This window comes from Naumovozyma castellii, chromosome 7 (assembly GCF_000237345.1).
Source record: "Naumovozyma castellii chromosome 7, complete genome".
NCBI classification, from domain to species: Eukaryota; Fungi; Ascomycota; class Saccharomycetes; order Saccharomycetales; family Saccharomycetaceae; genus Naumovozyma; species Naumovozyma castellii.
Window position 1 is genome coordinate 503608 of NC_016497.1, and position 14818 is coordinate 518425.

Consider the following 14818-nt stretch of genomic DNA (forward strand, 5'->3'; position numbering starts at 1 on the left):
TTTTTATATATCATGAAATTAAAATATATCTAAACTGATAGCAAACATTCTTACATTTTATGTCCTTTATATAGTTATTCATTTGGATAAAAATATCGTCTTCGTCTAGGAACCAGAAATGCTCAAACGTAGTCAGATAAGTTTATTTTAATCGTAAACGTTCTAGAATATTTTGTAACTTTCCATCAAATTCTAAAACTTTTTTCTACTTGTAAACCACTGTCTGGAATTTTTTTTGCACATAATAATGATCTTTAACCTATGCATCTATAAAATATTTAGTTCCAGGACTTTCAATGGTAAAAACCTCCACCGGCGATTTTCAATTTTCGCATACGAGCTTCATTAGTTATTCTTTCAAGTTTCATAATTAAAACATGTAGCAACAGTTCCTATTTTTATATATTTTTCCTACTTTCTTTCTTTTTGGAGGAAGTGTGTTAAAATGTGCTGTTCAGGCCTTTTGAGCAACCTAATATTTTATTTACTTTATATTTTACAGTCTTGAATGTTGAACAATTTTAAAAATATACAAAATTTCAAATTTATCTAAAACTAAGTAAACAAAAAATTAACTATGTTTTTCTTGATATTAAAACAGTAGTTGTTGTCAAAAAGAAGCTTGAGTTTATTTTGGTCATATTTAACCTTCCTCAAAGTTGTTTTACAGGCAAGCAAAGTTGCATAACTTCTTTCCAATATTTTTTAGCTATATTCCTTAGATTACACGTTAAAAACAGAAAATAAACACAACATATTTTTCTACAATTGTTAATGGTATATCTTTTCCTCCCAAGACTTTGGGCTTTATGGAAAAGTTTTTCTAATCACCTTTATCATCAGTCAATTTTCGCGGCGGTGGTTGAAATTTACATTTCACTAGTTCACACATTTATAGAGTCAAAGACTAATTATAACCAAGATATCTGAAACGAATTGTGCCACATTTGCTAAATTACCTAATAGCTTATTAACATGATTTGAGAATGAGTACTATATCTGCTATTAATGAGAAGGATATCCATAGACTGACTTCTGGACAAGTCATCGTTGATCTAGTTAGTGCCGTAAAAGAATTAGTAGATAACAGTATCGATGCACATTCCTCTCAGATCGAGCTCACCTTCAGGGATAATGGACTAGAATATTTTGAGTGCAGTGATGATGGTGACGGTATAGCCCCAGAAAATTATTCTTCACTGGCTTTGAAGTATCACACATCCAAGATTACCAGTTTTCAGGATGTATCGTCAGCTCAAACATTGGGCTTTAGAGGTGAAGCATTATCGTCTTTATGTGGAGTAGTTTCCAAGTTTTCTGTTATTACTACCATTGAGCCACCTCGGGCTGATGCTCTAGAATATGCTAGAGATGGTTCATTGGTCACGAGGTCCACGGCAACACGTAATAAAGGTTCCACTTTCCAAGTACATAAATTATTCGATACTTTACCAGTGAGAAGAAAGGAATTTGAAAGGACGGTTAAACGACAATTTACCAAATGTATTAATCTCTTACAAAGTTATGCTATAATTCAAGAAAATATCAAATTTACCGTTTGGAATATAAGCTCCAAAGGTCGGAAATCTTCAGTTTTGACAACTACTGGCCACCAAAGCATTCCGAAAAAGATTATTAGCATATTTGGCTCAAATGCTATGCACGGTCTATCTCATATCGATATTGTGGTAGATTTGAATCCTTTCAAGGATCGTATCATGAAGAGGTATCTTGATGATCCAACTTTTGAAAATATAGATTACAAAATTCGTTTAGTTGGTTACATTTCCAAGATCTCGTTTGGTTGCGGAAGATCATCCAAAGACAGACAATTCTTCTATATTAATAAGAGGCCTATACAATATCAACAACTGGCTAAGTGCTGTAACGATGTTTACAGATTATTCAATAATGTACAGAACCCTGCTATATTTTTAAACTTAGAAGTTTCTCCATCTTTAGTTGACGTCAATGTGACACCCGATAAGCGGACAGTGTTATTACACAACGAGAAATTGGTAATGGATCTAATCAAGACCTCATTAACAGAATATTTTAATGCGGAGGATTTCTCATTGCCTAAAAGAAGCGCAACTGTAATGAAAACTACTATTCCACCCAAAAGAATCAAGACGGAAACAGAATATTCTTCAAGCCAAGAGTTACTTAATGCCTTTCAAGAAGATGTGAAGAGGCAGGTCACTATTAGTAAAGATGCCATTCCATATGAGGTTAGTATAATGGACAAAACAAACATACGTGATCAAAGATTGGAGGAATCAGATGAAAAAGAAGTAGGGGTGCAAACAACGTTAGCCATTGAATTAAGAGGCGATGGGGAACACGAACCAACCAATACAGACGAACAGTGGACCGATAATCCCCATAGGTCACCAAGCTTAACAGTATCAGAAGAATATGTGGATAATAACGCTGCGGATAGTCTTGAAAGACCATTGGAATCTTTAGAGGGCACTGCCTCTTTAAATGACGATATTGTCAAAGTGACAATTGCAAATGAACGGAGTGAACAAGAACTTGTAAGGGAAGAGGGCAATTTAGTAGGGCTCGTTGCAGATGAAGTGGCAAACAAGGATGATGTCTCGACAAATGATGAGGAGATTGATGATGTCTTTCTAGATGAACCTACAGTAAAGCAAGAATTGAATGTTTGTTCATCCTCAATGGGCAACAGCTCTGACAAGATTAGGCTACTAAGTGATTACAAACCATCTAATAATACCCGTCTGTATTCACTCAAACGGAATTTGAGACTTCCTTCTCTCAAACGACTCATTTCGACAGGGATTGACATTAGAGGTAAATTAGATTCCGAAAATAGTCTGCTAGCGGAGGACGGGATTTCCTCCTTCGAGGATAAAAACTCAGAACTTTTGGAAGATAGTCTTCAACATCTGACATTGACGGTAAAGAAGCCAGATTTTAAAAAAATGGTAATAATAGGACAATTCAACCTTGGGTTCATTGTTGTCACGAGGAAACTGGATAATAAGTATGATTTATTCATTGTTGATCAGCATGCAAGTGATGAAAAATACAACTTTGAAATGTTGCAGAAGGAGACAGTATTCAACTCGCAGAGGCTGATAGCACCGCAGCCTATGGATCTGAGTATAATTGATGAATTGGTCGTTATAGATAATAAACAAGTTTTTGAAAAAAATGGCTTCAAGTTATCCATTGATGAAGACGCTGCTCAAGGAAGGAAAATCAAACTTCTTAGTCTCCCGGTTTCGAAGAAGACAGTGTTTGGTCTTGATGATTTCGATGAGTTAATCCATTTAGTGAAGGAAAACAATACATCAGATAATGGTACGATCCGTTGTTCGAAAATTCGTTCAATGTTCGCCATGAGAGCATGTCGAAGCAGTATAATGATTGGAAAACCATTGACGACGAAGATCATGACAAGGGTGGTTCATCACTTAGGGGATTTAGACAAACCATGGAATTGCCCGCATGGTCGCCCCACTATGAGACACTTAGCCGAATTGGGGAATTGGACGTCATTTACGGACGACTACTCTTTGTAAACGTTCTAGACTACGTAAAGTTAAATTTATAGAATTTATGGAAATAGGCAACTAAGTTTAAAACTTAATGTGAATGGTCCTCAAGTTTCCATTGAAGTTGTTAGGTAAATTTATCTTCAGAAGGAGTGAATGAATGTGCAAGTAAGAGAAGAATGATCTGCAAGCCAACGAAGCAGTAACGACGACGAAAATACAGTAGAAACAAGCTTAACGCCCTTGCTCGAAGCTAATTATCCAGGGGGTAAAAATCGGATTGGCATTTACATTGAGATTTGCAAGCAAGTTACGGGAAAGCCAGAGAAACTGGAGGATTTGCACGAATACCGAGGGCATGAATCGGGCCACCACCTTGCAAGTCCTTGCATAAGAAGAAATCTGGTTTCTCTCGAGCACGCTGCGTCCGTTCACTGGACCCTGGAGAACCACACGCACAAAAACATATACTATTTTGGTCCAGGAAATTTCCGCAAGGGGCACGCGTGGTGTCTGTGCCAGAAACGGATGGGACAAAGATGATCCAGAATGGGGTGGACTTGGCCAACAGTTCCAGTGTCTCTGAGAAACATAAGCCTAAGGTGCAGACCCATGCATACTGACATAACATAATGCACTCCCTACTTGCGGATCATGGACCTTATTTTTTAGATGCATGCTGACTTACGCACACTGATATTCCGTTCAGCGGTATGTCGATGAAAATCTTTCCTCTCAACGCTTGCTGTATCTAATACGTGGACAACTGCGTCCTCATTGTGCTCCCTCTTTTTAGTCCTGAAGCCCAATTTGAATGTTTCACGATAATCCCATAGTCCATGCGGTTTTCGTCTGTAGTTGTTTTACTCCCTCCAAAGGGTTTAACTAATGTTGAATATATAAACCTGAGACCTTTTCAAAATTGCAAGTGGTACTTACCGTCAAATGAAAGAGAGTAAATCATCCAAAAAATTATTGCGTTCTCATAAATAATCTGAAAGTCAAATACGGATATTTTGTTAGCCTTTTTGGAAAAAAATTAAATCTAAATGCGTCCTTCAAGCGTTTTGACCAACTTGGTCCTTTCGCTTTTATTTTATGCAAGCCCCATTTGGGCTATAACCACAACTATTGATGGGATTCCAGTTGTCTATGAAACTGTTACTCAAACAGTAACGAATCCCACAGGAACATTAGCTATTCAAACTAATTATTATGTTGGTGTTCCAAGTGCAACTAGTTCCTCGGTTTATTCAACCTCACTACCATCGAGCTCCTCATCTGTTCAATCAACAGCCGTCTCTTCGTCAAGTGTAGTGTCAAGTTCTATTTCAAGTTCTGAGCTCATTACTTCGTCCACGACTGTGTACAGTGCCTCTAGCTCAACTCCAGTTTCCAGTTCTGTTGAATTGTCAAGCTCAGCTCCAGTTTCCAGTTCTATTCTATTAAGCAGTTCTGCTGCTACTTCTAGTGCTACCTCTAGCTCAGCTCCAGTTTCCAGTTCTGTTGAATTGTCAAGCTCTGCTCCAGTTTCCAGTTCTATTCTATTAAGCAGTTCTGCTGCTACTTCTAGTGCTGCCTCTAGCTCAGCTCCAGTTTCCAGTTCTGTTGAATTGTCAAGCTCTGCTCCAGTTTCCAGTTCTATTCTATTAAGCAGTTCTGCTGCTACTTCTAGTGCTGCCTCTAGTTCAGCTCCAGTTTCCAGTTCTGTTGAATTGTCAAGCTCAGCTCCAGTTTCCAGTTCTATTCTATTAAGCAGTTCTGCTGCTACTTCTAGTGCTGCCTCTAGTTCAGCTCCAGTTTCCAGTTCTGTTGAATTGTCAAGCTCAGCTCCAGTTTCCAGTTCTATTCTATTAAGCAGTTCTTCGAATTCCTTCGTGGTCCCACCTCCATACACTACCACTGTCGTTTCTGGTACTTCTAGCGAGACCGATATTGTTTCCTACTACTCTACTACCGACTCTTCTGGTGTCCCAGTCACTGGTACCACCACTGTTGTAGTTTCTGGTTCGTCCTCGAACTCCTTCGTGGTGCCACCTCCATACACTACCACTGTCATTTCTGGTACTTCTAGCGAGACCGATATTGTTTCCTACTACTCTACTACCGACTCTTCTGGTGTCCCAGTCACTGGTACCACCACTGTTGTAGTTTCTGGTTCGTCCTCGAATTCCTTCGTGGTCCCACCTCCATACACTACCACTGTCGTTTCTGGTACTTCATCTCAAACCGATATTGTTTCGTTCTACACCACCACCGATTCCTCTGGTAAGCCAACTACTGTTGCCACCACCTACCCAATCGGTGCTTCAAGCTCTGTTTCCGGTGTTCCACCTCCATACACTACTACCATTGTGTCTGGCCNNACTACCACTGTCGTTTCTGGTACTTCTAGCGAGACCGATATTGTTTCCTACTACTCTACTACCGACTCTTCTGGTGTCCCAGTCACTGGTACCACCACTGTTGTAGTTTCTGGTTCGTCCTCGAATTCCTTCGTGGTCCCACCTCCATACACTACCACTGTCGTTTCTGGTACTTCATCTCAAACCGATATTGTTTCGTTCTACACCACCACCGATTCCTCTGGTAAGCCAACTACTGTTGCCACCACCTACCCAATCGGTGCTTCAAGCTCTGTTTCTGGTGTTCCACCTCCATACACTACTACCATTGTGTCTGGTTCCTCATCTCAAACCGATGTCGTCTCATTCTACACCACCACCGACTCTTCTGGTAAGCCAACCACTGTTGCCACCACCTACCCAGTCGGTGCTTCTAGCTCTGTTTCCGGTGTTCCACCTCCATACACTACTACCATTGTGTCTGGTTCTTCATCTCAAACCGATGTCGTCTCATTCTACACCACCACCGACTCTTCTGGTAAGCCAACTACTGTTGCCACCACCTACCCAATCGGTGCCTCAAGCTCTGTTTCCGGTGTTCCACCTCCATACACTACTACCATTGTGTCTGGTACTTCATCTCAAACTGATATTGTTTCGTTCTACATCACCACTGATTCCTCTGGTAAGCCAACTACTGTTGCCACCACCTACCCAATCGGTGCATCTAGCTCTGTTTCCGGTGTTCCACCTCCATACACTACTACCATTGTGTCTGGTTCCTCATCTCAAACCGATGTTGTGTCCTTCTACACAACTACCGACTCTTCTGGTAAGCCAACCACTGTTGCCACCACCTACCCAGTCGGTGCTTCTAGCTCTGTTTCCGGTGTTCCACCTCCATACACTACTACTGTGGTTTTTGGTACTTCTAGTGAGACAGATATTGTTTCCTTCTACACCACTACTGATTCTGCTGGTAAGCCATCTACTGCTACTACGACCATCATCTTGAGTGGTTCTTCCACTCCAGGTGTTGTGCCACCTCCATACACTACCACAGTTGTTTCTGGTACTGTCACTCAAACTGACGTTGTTTCCTTCTTCACCACTACTGATTCTGCTGGTAAGCCATCTACTGCTACTACGACCATCATCTTGAGTGGTTCTTCCACTCCAGGTGTTGTGCCACCTCCATACACTACCACAGTTGTTTCTGGTACTGTCACTCAAACTGACGTTGTTTCCTTTTACACCACTACTGACTCTGCTGGTAAGCCATCTACTGCTACTACGACAATCATCTTAAGTGGTTCTTCCACTCCAGGTGTTGTTCCACCTCCATACACTACTACTGTTGTTTCTGGTACTGTCACCGAAACCGAAATCGTTTCATGCTACACTACTACTGACTCTGCTGGTAAGCCATCTACTGCTACCACAACCATCATCTTGAGTGGTTCTTCCACTCCAGGTGTTGTTCCACCTCCATACACTACTACTGTTGTTTCTGGTACTGTTACTCAAACCGAAATCGTTTCATGCTACACTACTACTGACTCTGTTGGTAAGCCATCTACTGCTACCTCGACCATTATCTTGAGTGGTTCTTCCACTCCAGGTATTGTTCCACCTCCATACACTACCACAGTTGTTTCTGGATCTGGTGCTGGTACTTACATTGTTTCTCAATACGAGACTACGAATTCAGCTGGTGTTGTTGCCACAGGAGTATCTTCTATTAAGGTTTATGCCTCGTCGACTAGTTTGTCTGTGCCAGTTGTGACCTCAGCTGCTACTGTTGGCACTGTTACTGAAATTGAAACTCAAACTGAAATTGTGTCGAACAGTAATGGATTGAGTTCAGCTAATGGTAATGAGGGTGCTGGTGTGTCCCAAACTTCGAACAATAACGTAAGTTCGGGTTACGGCCAATCGGCAGGAGCCACTGCAACTACGAATGCTGGATCTTCTTCAAAGGTGACATCTATCCTAATGCCTACAAGCGAAGGTGGTGCTGCTGGATCTGGTATGTCTTCTTATTCTCCTTCTTCAGGTACAGCTGAAATCGAATCTTACCAAGGTATGGCTGCTTCTGTGAAGGTAGACAAGTCTATTTTATCACTCCTAGGTTTGATTTTATTTGCAATCATCTAGATAAACACTTTATTTTTTCCAGGTGTTTTGTCTATTGCAAAGGTGAAGGTATAGGATATGGTCCTCCTTCAATTTTTTTAATTTTTCTTTGAACATACTTTCAATTCTCATATTTTTGAGATTATTTGTTAGTTGTTATTATTTTATATATATATTTTTTAGATATTTGTTCGTCTATTTTGTATGCTATATATGTTCTTTATTTTAAGACATTTATATTTTTTTTTATCGTAATATTTCTGCTTGGAAATTTGGAAAAGTCATTAAAGTGTAACCTAGTTTTGTTGTTAAGGGACAAAGGAACTGTGCCATGAAGAGGTAATAATAGTAAGAGTTAATTGATCAAAAAAATAATGAAAGGTACTTTTTTCTTGCCACAAGCCAATACTATAAACAAGTTCCTACATTTTCAAACAATGGGTTTGATACGATTTCTATTGAAACGTTGAGAGGAAAATTACTACTAGTAGTTTGCTTCAATAATATATTATGTAAATAAGATATGGTGATCAATTTTGGGAAAAGCATGGAAGATTACAACAAATTTGTCATCTATCCCGTGTAAGAAATGGATGGAACTATGAAATTGATTAATTAGTTAGGTATCTTGGCGGAATTATCACAAAAAGCGCACTTGATGGCATTTCTTTCACATTTCCAGCTTGCCGCATACCTGACATATGCTTTGAACAGGACTAAATTTGTTCTGAAAAAAGAACCTGTGATCGTTGTTAATGGTGGATATATATAATCAAATTATAACTTTTAGTAGGCCGTTTTTTATCGTACTGGCGATGCAGGAGAAACCGAACGTGCAGTTTAAGGTGCTACTCATCAGATACCACAAATTTTTTTGTTCCCATTGTAAGTAGGAAAAAAAGCAAATATGTAAAGTGAAAGAATGCTTGGAGTAGTATTGTTTGTTTTGCTATATGGTGCTTCTTTTTAAGACACTGGAATATAGTTCATTGCTTTCGTGACAAGAAATACTACTGCCATTTAAAAATTGCTTTATCCTATCGAAATATTTTCATAAATATCTAATACTAAGTGCCATAGTTAAGAGAGGTCATTCAACTATACTTAATATATCTTGCATTGAAAACAATTCGGTTAAATATTAAGGGGATTTTTCCTTCTTGGATCATTTGCTGTATGATTGAGAAGGTGATAAGTAGTAGTTTTGAACGACGATTTTATTCAGTTAAATTTGTTAATATGTTTTTTAATGAAGCTGTCAGAAAGCTACTACCTTGCAAAAGAACTACATTTCAAGGAAATGAAAGTCGACTCTGGAAGATACTTTGTCTTTCAAAAATGTTGACAAAAAAATATGACTCTACTTCAATTCAACAAACATTACTGCTATCACATTATCTGCTGTCTAACTTACACATACAGGAAAGAATCAGCCAATACTTTTTTCTAAAGGTATTCAGCTCAGAGTCTAGGGTGGTTTCTGTGCAACCAAGCTTGTAGACTTTACAGTGTATACTTTTTGGTTTTTCAGCTGCATATTACCTTGAGACGCGGTATCCTTTGGTACAGCAAAAATATTGATAGTATTTCTCTGAGTACCACCGAAAGGTAAATTGCAAGCCTTACCTCATCCAGCTGTGTACAGCAAAGCATTAATAAACTTTCGCTACTTTTTCCAATAAGGAAAAGGGAAGGGGACGAGAGGAACGGGGTGAAACATGAGAAGTGTGGAACTTAAGATTATAGTATGTCGAAATAAGAAGACAATACGTTCAAGCATATAGGTGCAGGTAATATGGTATGTATGTACGTGAATATTCTTTGAGAGACACTGTGTATTGGCGAAATGACTCAGAGATGGATGTACAATGAAGGACATGAGTTCCTTTGTAGGTTTTTACCTTATTTGTGTCGAGTGTCGCGAGACCATGTTGTCGTGGGGGAAAGCAAGCAGAGACACTTTCGTAGCGCGCCGCCAAGGACGTTGACAGAAATGGCATTCACTTTTGCGATAAGGAAACACGCTGAGAAACACCCATGCGGGCAAGCGAGTCAGGGATGAATCAGTTCAGCAATCTAGATCTGTAGTTTAGACACACCCTTCCCAATCGGGAATTTCCAGGCGGAGTCTGACCTATCTCGGCAAAGAGCTGTCCGCAGCGGTGTCTGGGTTCTGCGGGATGACGCAACGGTGCCCGTTCCTTCGCCTAGCGGGCTGCAGGCACGTCTGGCCCCAAAAATCTTGCTCTCCGTTAGCGATTCGTGATACCGTCAATCCAACAGTCGCGTTTCCCTTAAGACGGTTACGTAAGGGGTCTGGATCAGTTGAGGTTAAAGCCTAACTGCATGCGTCATGCCCGATCCATCTTGCCTTCCTGCAGCTCAACGGGATCGGGTTCTCGAGGGATTCTTGTTCGGTCCATCACCCAGTGAAAAACGCTAGCGCGGAATGCCATACTACAAGAAAGTATATATAGCTGGCCCCTCTGCAGGATATGAAGCTTGGACCGTTGCTACAGTTTTTTCTTCGCCCTATTGGTTATGTAAGGAAGTGATCTAATCCTCCTCGGTTCGACTAAGGTGGGAGAGACCCCTGCATCATAGTACCGACAATGTCTTTTGTGAACAAACTTGCCTTATCTAATGATTGCCAATTTCGTAAGTGATTCGATTGGTCCAATAATGCATGCCCGTAGGAACCCTATGGAAATAAGATTTAGTGAAGCTTATTCTACGATGTTTTCTTCGTTAAAGGTATGTCAAAGTTGAACATTGTTACTTGGCAATGTTCTCTCGAACTTTTTACACTACAGGGATTCATGAATTTTGGGAAATGTACAAGACCTTAAAAGTATTTAAAATGCTTCTTTGGTGGAAGTAATTTGCTCCTTGTCCTTGGTCCTTTTTTCATTCTTCAAGAATATCAAGCCAACTTTGCTTTCTTAAATTATCCTAAAAGTTTTGAAACAAGAATAAACTCAATTTTAAATCGAAGGTTAATATCGAGGAAAAAAAATTTAATAAAGATGCGAAGTTTTGGTGTTTTATCAAAATTAACCCTCGCTCTACTTTATTGTTCGATTCACGTCTTAGCCGACGCGACTGTTCAATTTTCATACGTTCCATGGTCATCTACCGATATTTCAACATTTTCAACTGCGTTAAAAACTTGTTAAGAGTAATCCTTTAATTCAAAGTATTCTTCGTTATATTACGTAAGTAATATATATTAATATAAATAAATACCCAAAGGGTCCAGCAGTCAAAGACGTCTCAACATGGTAGCTTATATACGTTAGCATATGACATAGTGTCCAATACAATGCAACCCCCTACTTGCATACTAAGTGGTCTGACACGTCCGGTGATCGATCGGATCGTGTCCCTCCGAAGGTGGCCAACCAACGGTTACCCGTATTAAAAGACTTATAACAAACGGTTATGGATACTGTGTAATAACGCTAACAAAACTACAACAGATGAATCTGGTCAAACTGAAGTTAATACCATCTTTTTTGTCAATGCCCCTGAAGATATTATTCCAAAGACAGTGATTGATGATGGTTACTCAACAACTACAGTTTACAATTCAAATGTCTATCTAACTTTGGAAACCATGTACTATATTAGTACTGTCATGCCCTCCGTTGTAAGCAATGTCGTATCTGAATGGTCCGGTACCGGTTCTCAGACATATTCTACAGTTAATAGTATCTTCACAGGTACAGATGGTATTGAGACAGTAGAGCGTATCTATTACGTATACGTTCCAGCGCAAACATCTTCTAGCGTTGTTTCTTCTTCAGAGCAATCTAGTTCTGAGTCGACCATTGCCTCATCTCTTGTCTCTACATCAGTTTCTGGTTCATACACTATTTTGTCTGCTATATCTAGTTCAGAACAAGTTCCATCATCAGCCGTTCTATCTGCTTCGAAATCTGGTTATTTCAACAGTTCCTCTGCTTTCTCTAGTTCAATTCCAGAATCTTCTTCAAGTTCATCATTTGCTGAAACGAGTTCATACTCTATTTCAGAATCAGCTTCTCAATCATCTAGCTTGTCTAGTATTGCTTCAGGATCCGCTACTCAAGTTTCTAGTGCCTCTGAAACATCATCCGGCTTATCCGTAACACCATCTTTGAGCTCTGAGTCTACTGCAGCTTCGTCTCTTGTCTCTGTATCGATATCTGGTTCTTACACAATATTATCTGCTGTTTCTAGTTCTGAAGAAACTACACCTTCAGTCGCTCTATCTGCTTCGAAGTCTGGTTATTTCAATAGTTCATCTGTTCAATCTAGTTCGTCTATTGCATCTAGCTCAATACTATCGTTAACTTCAAGCTCTTCCTTAAGTGCCTCTAGTTCAAGTTCAAGTTCACAAACAGTTTTAACTTCATCATCTTCTGGTGCTTCAAGCTCAGCTTCTGAAAGTGCCACAGGCGCTTCCAGCTCAACTGCCCAAACATCTTCTGGTGCTTCTAGTTCAGTTGCTCAAACCTCAGTTGCATCAAGCTCAGTTGCCCCATCTTCAGGTGCTTCTAACTCTGTCGTCCCATCTTCTGGTGCTTCCAGCTCAGCTGCCCCATCTTCTGGTGTTTCCAGCTCCGCTTCTCAAGCATCTGGTGCTTCTAGCTCTGTTGCTCAAACCTCGGGTGCTTCCAGCTCTGTTGTTCCGTCTTCTGGTGCTTCCAATTCAGTTGCCCCATCGTCTGGTGCTTCTAGCTCTGTTGTTCCATCTTCTGGTGCTTCTAGCTCAGCTTCTCAAGCATTTTCTGGTGTTTTAAGCTCCGCTTCTCAAGCATCCTCTGGTGTTTCAAGCTCAGCTGCCCCATCGTCTGGTGTTTCTAGCTCTGTTGTTCCATCATCTGGTGCTTCAAGCTCTGTTGCTCAAACCTCTGGTGCTTCCAGCTCAGTTGCCCCATCATCTGGTGCTTCCAGCTCTGTTGTTCCATCTTCTGGTGCTTCCAGCTCTGTTGCTCAAACCTCAGGTGCTTCCAGCTCTGTTGCTCAAACCTCAGGTGCTTCTAGCTCTGTCGTTCCATCCTCTGGTGCTTCCAGCTCTGTCGCTCAAATCTCTGGTGCTTCCAGCTCTGTTGTTCCATCTTCTGGTGCTTCCAGCTCAGTTGCTCAAACCTCTGGTGCTTCCAGCTCAGTTGCTCAAACCTCTGGTGCTTCCAGCTCAGTTGCTCAAACCTCTGGTGCTTCAAGCTCAGTTGTTCAATCTTCTGGTGCTTCCAGCTCTACGTCACTCACCTTTTCTGGTTTGAAGGTATCTTCTGAGAGCATTCGAAGTGTTTTGACTATCCCAACTCCATATACCACTACTATTGTTTCCGGAACTACTACTGTGACAGATATAGTTTCATATTTCAAAACAAAGGATAGTGTTGGTGAAGATATTGTTGGTTCAACAACCTATCCTGCTGTTTCCTCAAGCGTTCTTTCAAACTCCGCCCAAACATCAGGTGGGATTATACCACCTCCATACACTACCACTGTTGTCTCTGGTACCGTCACTGAAACCGCCATCGTCTCTGTGTACACCACTGTTGATGCTGCTGGTAATCCAGCCACTGCTACCACGACCATTGCCTTGACTGGCTCTGCCTCTCAAGGTGTTGTTCCACCTCCATACACTACCACAGTTGTCTCTGGTACCGTTACTGAAACTGCCATTGTTTCATGCTACACTACTACTGACTCTGCCGGTAAGCCATCTACTGCTACCACGACCATTGCCTTGACTGGCTCTGCCTCTCAAGGTACTGTTCCACCTCCATACACTACTACAGTTGCCTCTGGTACCGAAGTTGGAACTTATATTGTTTCTCACTATAAAACTACAAATTCTGCTGGCGTTGAATCTATTGGTGCATCTTCCACCAAAATTTTAGCTTCTCCAAGTGCTACTTCTGAGTCTTTGGCCGCGGTGACATCAACCGTAATTGTCGAAACTGTAACTGAAGTGGAGACCGAAATTCAAACTGTTGTAAACACCAACAGTAATGAAGGTGTTGCTTCCTTCCCTGGACCTTCAAATACAAGAATTGTGTCTGGTACTGCTCCATCAGCGGTCACTGCTACAAATATATCAGGTGGAAGTCAAGTAACTAACTTTGTTTCTCAGTATACTACCACTAATTCTGTAGGTGAATCTGTTGTTCAATCAAGCACTAAAGTTTTATCTTCGGTGGCCCAGCAAGAAGGATCATCTGTTGACAATAGAAAGACATCTATTTTATCTCCTACTTCAAATATTGCTACTGCTAGCGGTTCGCAAATAACGAATAGTCAATCCACAAATACTGCTGAGATTGAATCCTACCAAGGTTCAGCTGTTTCGAAATCTGTCAATGGTTCATTCCTATCTATGATTGCATTGATGGTGCTGGCCATTGTTTGAGAGAATCCATTTACATTTGTTTATTTGGTTATCTTAATTTTTGCCTTTAATAATAATAGTAATTTTTTATTCAATACCAAGAAGGCTACTTTTTACCTTTATGGGTAAATGATATATGCCATTCGAGGCAAATAGTCTTGAATAGGTAGTCTTCATAATTTTTTTATTTCCACTATTTCGTTCGTCTTCTTCAGGCTAAAGAAATGACCATATATGTATAAATATGTGTATGTAAGAGTTTACTTTAAGGAAACATTTCAATATTTCTTTTACAATACATTACGACACTGGCAAGCTTGAGCTTATTAAAGAAGTTCAGGCGTTCCAACTTTTAGAAGAAATGTGCTTGAACATCTACAATACCGTTTCTCTGCTAATTATGTAGCTTTGATTAATTTATTAGTCTA

At 40.3% G+C, this 14818-nt stretch overlaps 3 protein-coding genes across 3 annotated transcripts; all 3 read left to right on the forward strand.

Moving 5' to 3' along the window:
- Positions 1 to 986: 986 nt before the first annotated feature.
- Positions 987 to 3554, forward strand: PMS1 (ATP-binding mismatch repair protein; the record flags this gene model as incomplete). The annotated part of the gene is made up of 1 exon (XM_003677469.1): positions 987 to 3554. The coding sequence occupies one exon, from the start codon at positions 987 to 989 to the stop codon at positions 3552 to 3554; it is 2568 nt and encodes an 855-aa protein (XP_003677517.1).
- Positions 3555 to 4576: 1022 nt separating this feature from the next.
- NCAS0G02790 (beta strand repeat-containing protein) lies at positions 4577 to 8029 on the forward strand (the record flags this gene model as incomplete). The annotated part of the gene is made up of 1 exon (XM_003677470.1): positions 4577 to 8029. One exon carries the CDS (start codon positions 4577 to 4579, stop codon positions 8027 to 8029), a length of 3453 nt encoding a protein of 1150 aa, XP_003677518.1.
- Positions 8030 to 11624: 3595 nt separating this feature from the next.
- NCAS0G02800 (uncharacterized protein) lies at positions 11625 to 14411 on the forward strand (the record flags this gene model as incomplete). The annotated part of the gene is made up of 1 exon (XM_003677471.1): positions 11625 to 14411. The coding sequence occupies one exon, from the start codon at positions 11625 to 11627 to the stop codon at positions 14409 to 14411; it is 2787 nt and encodes a 928-aa protein (XP_003677519.1).
- Positions 14412 to 14818: the final 407 nt, after the last annotated feature.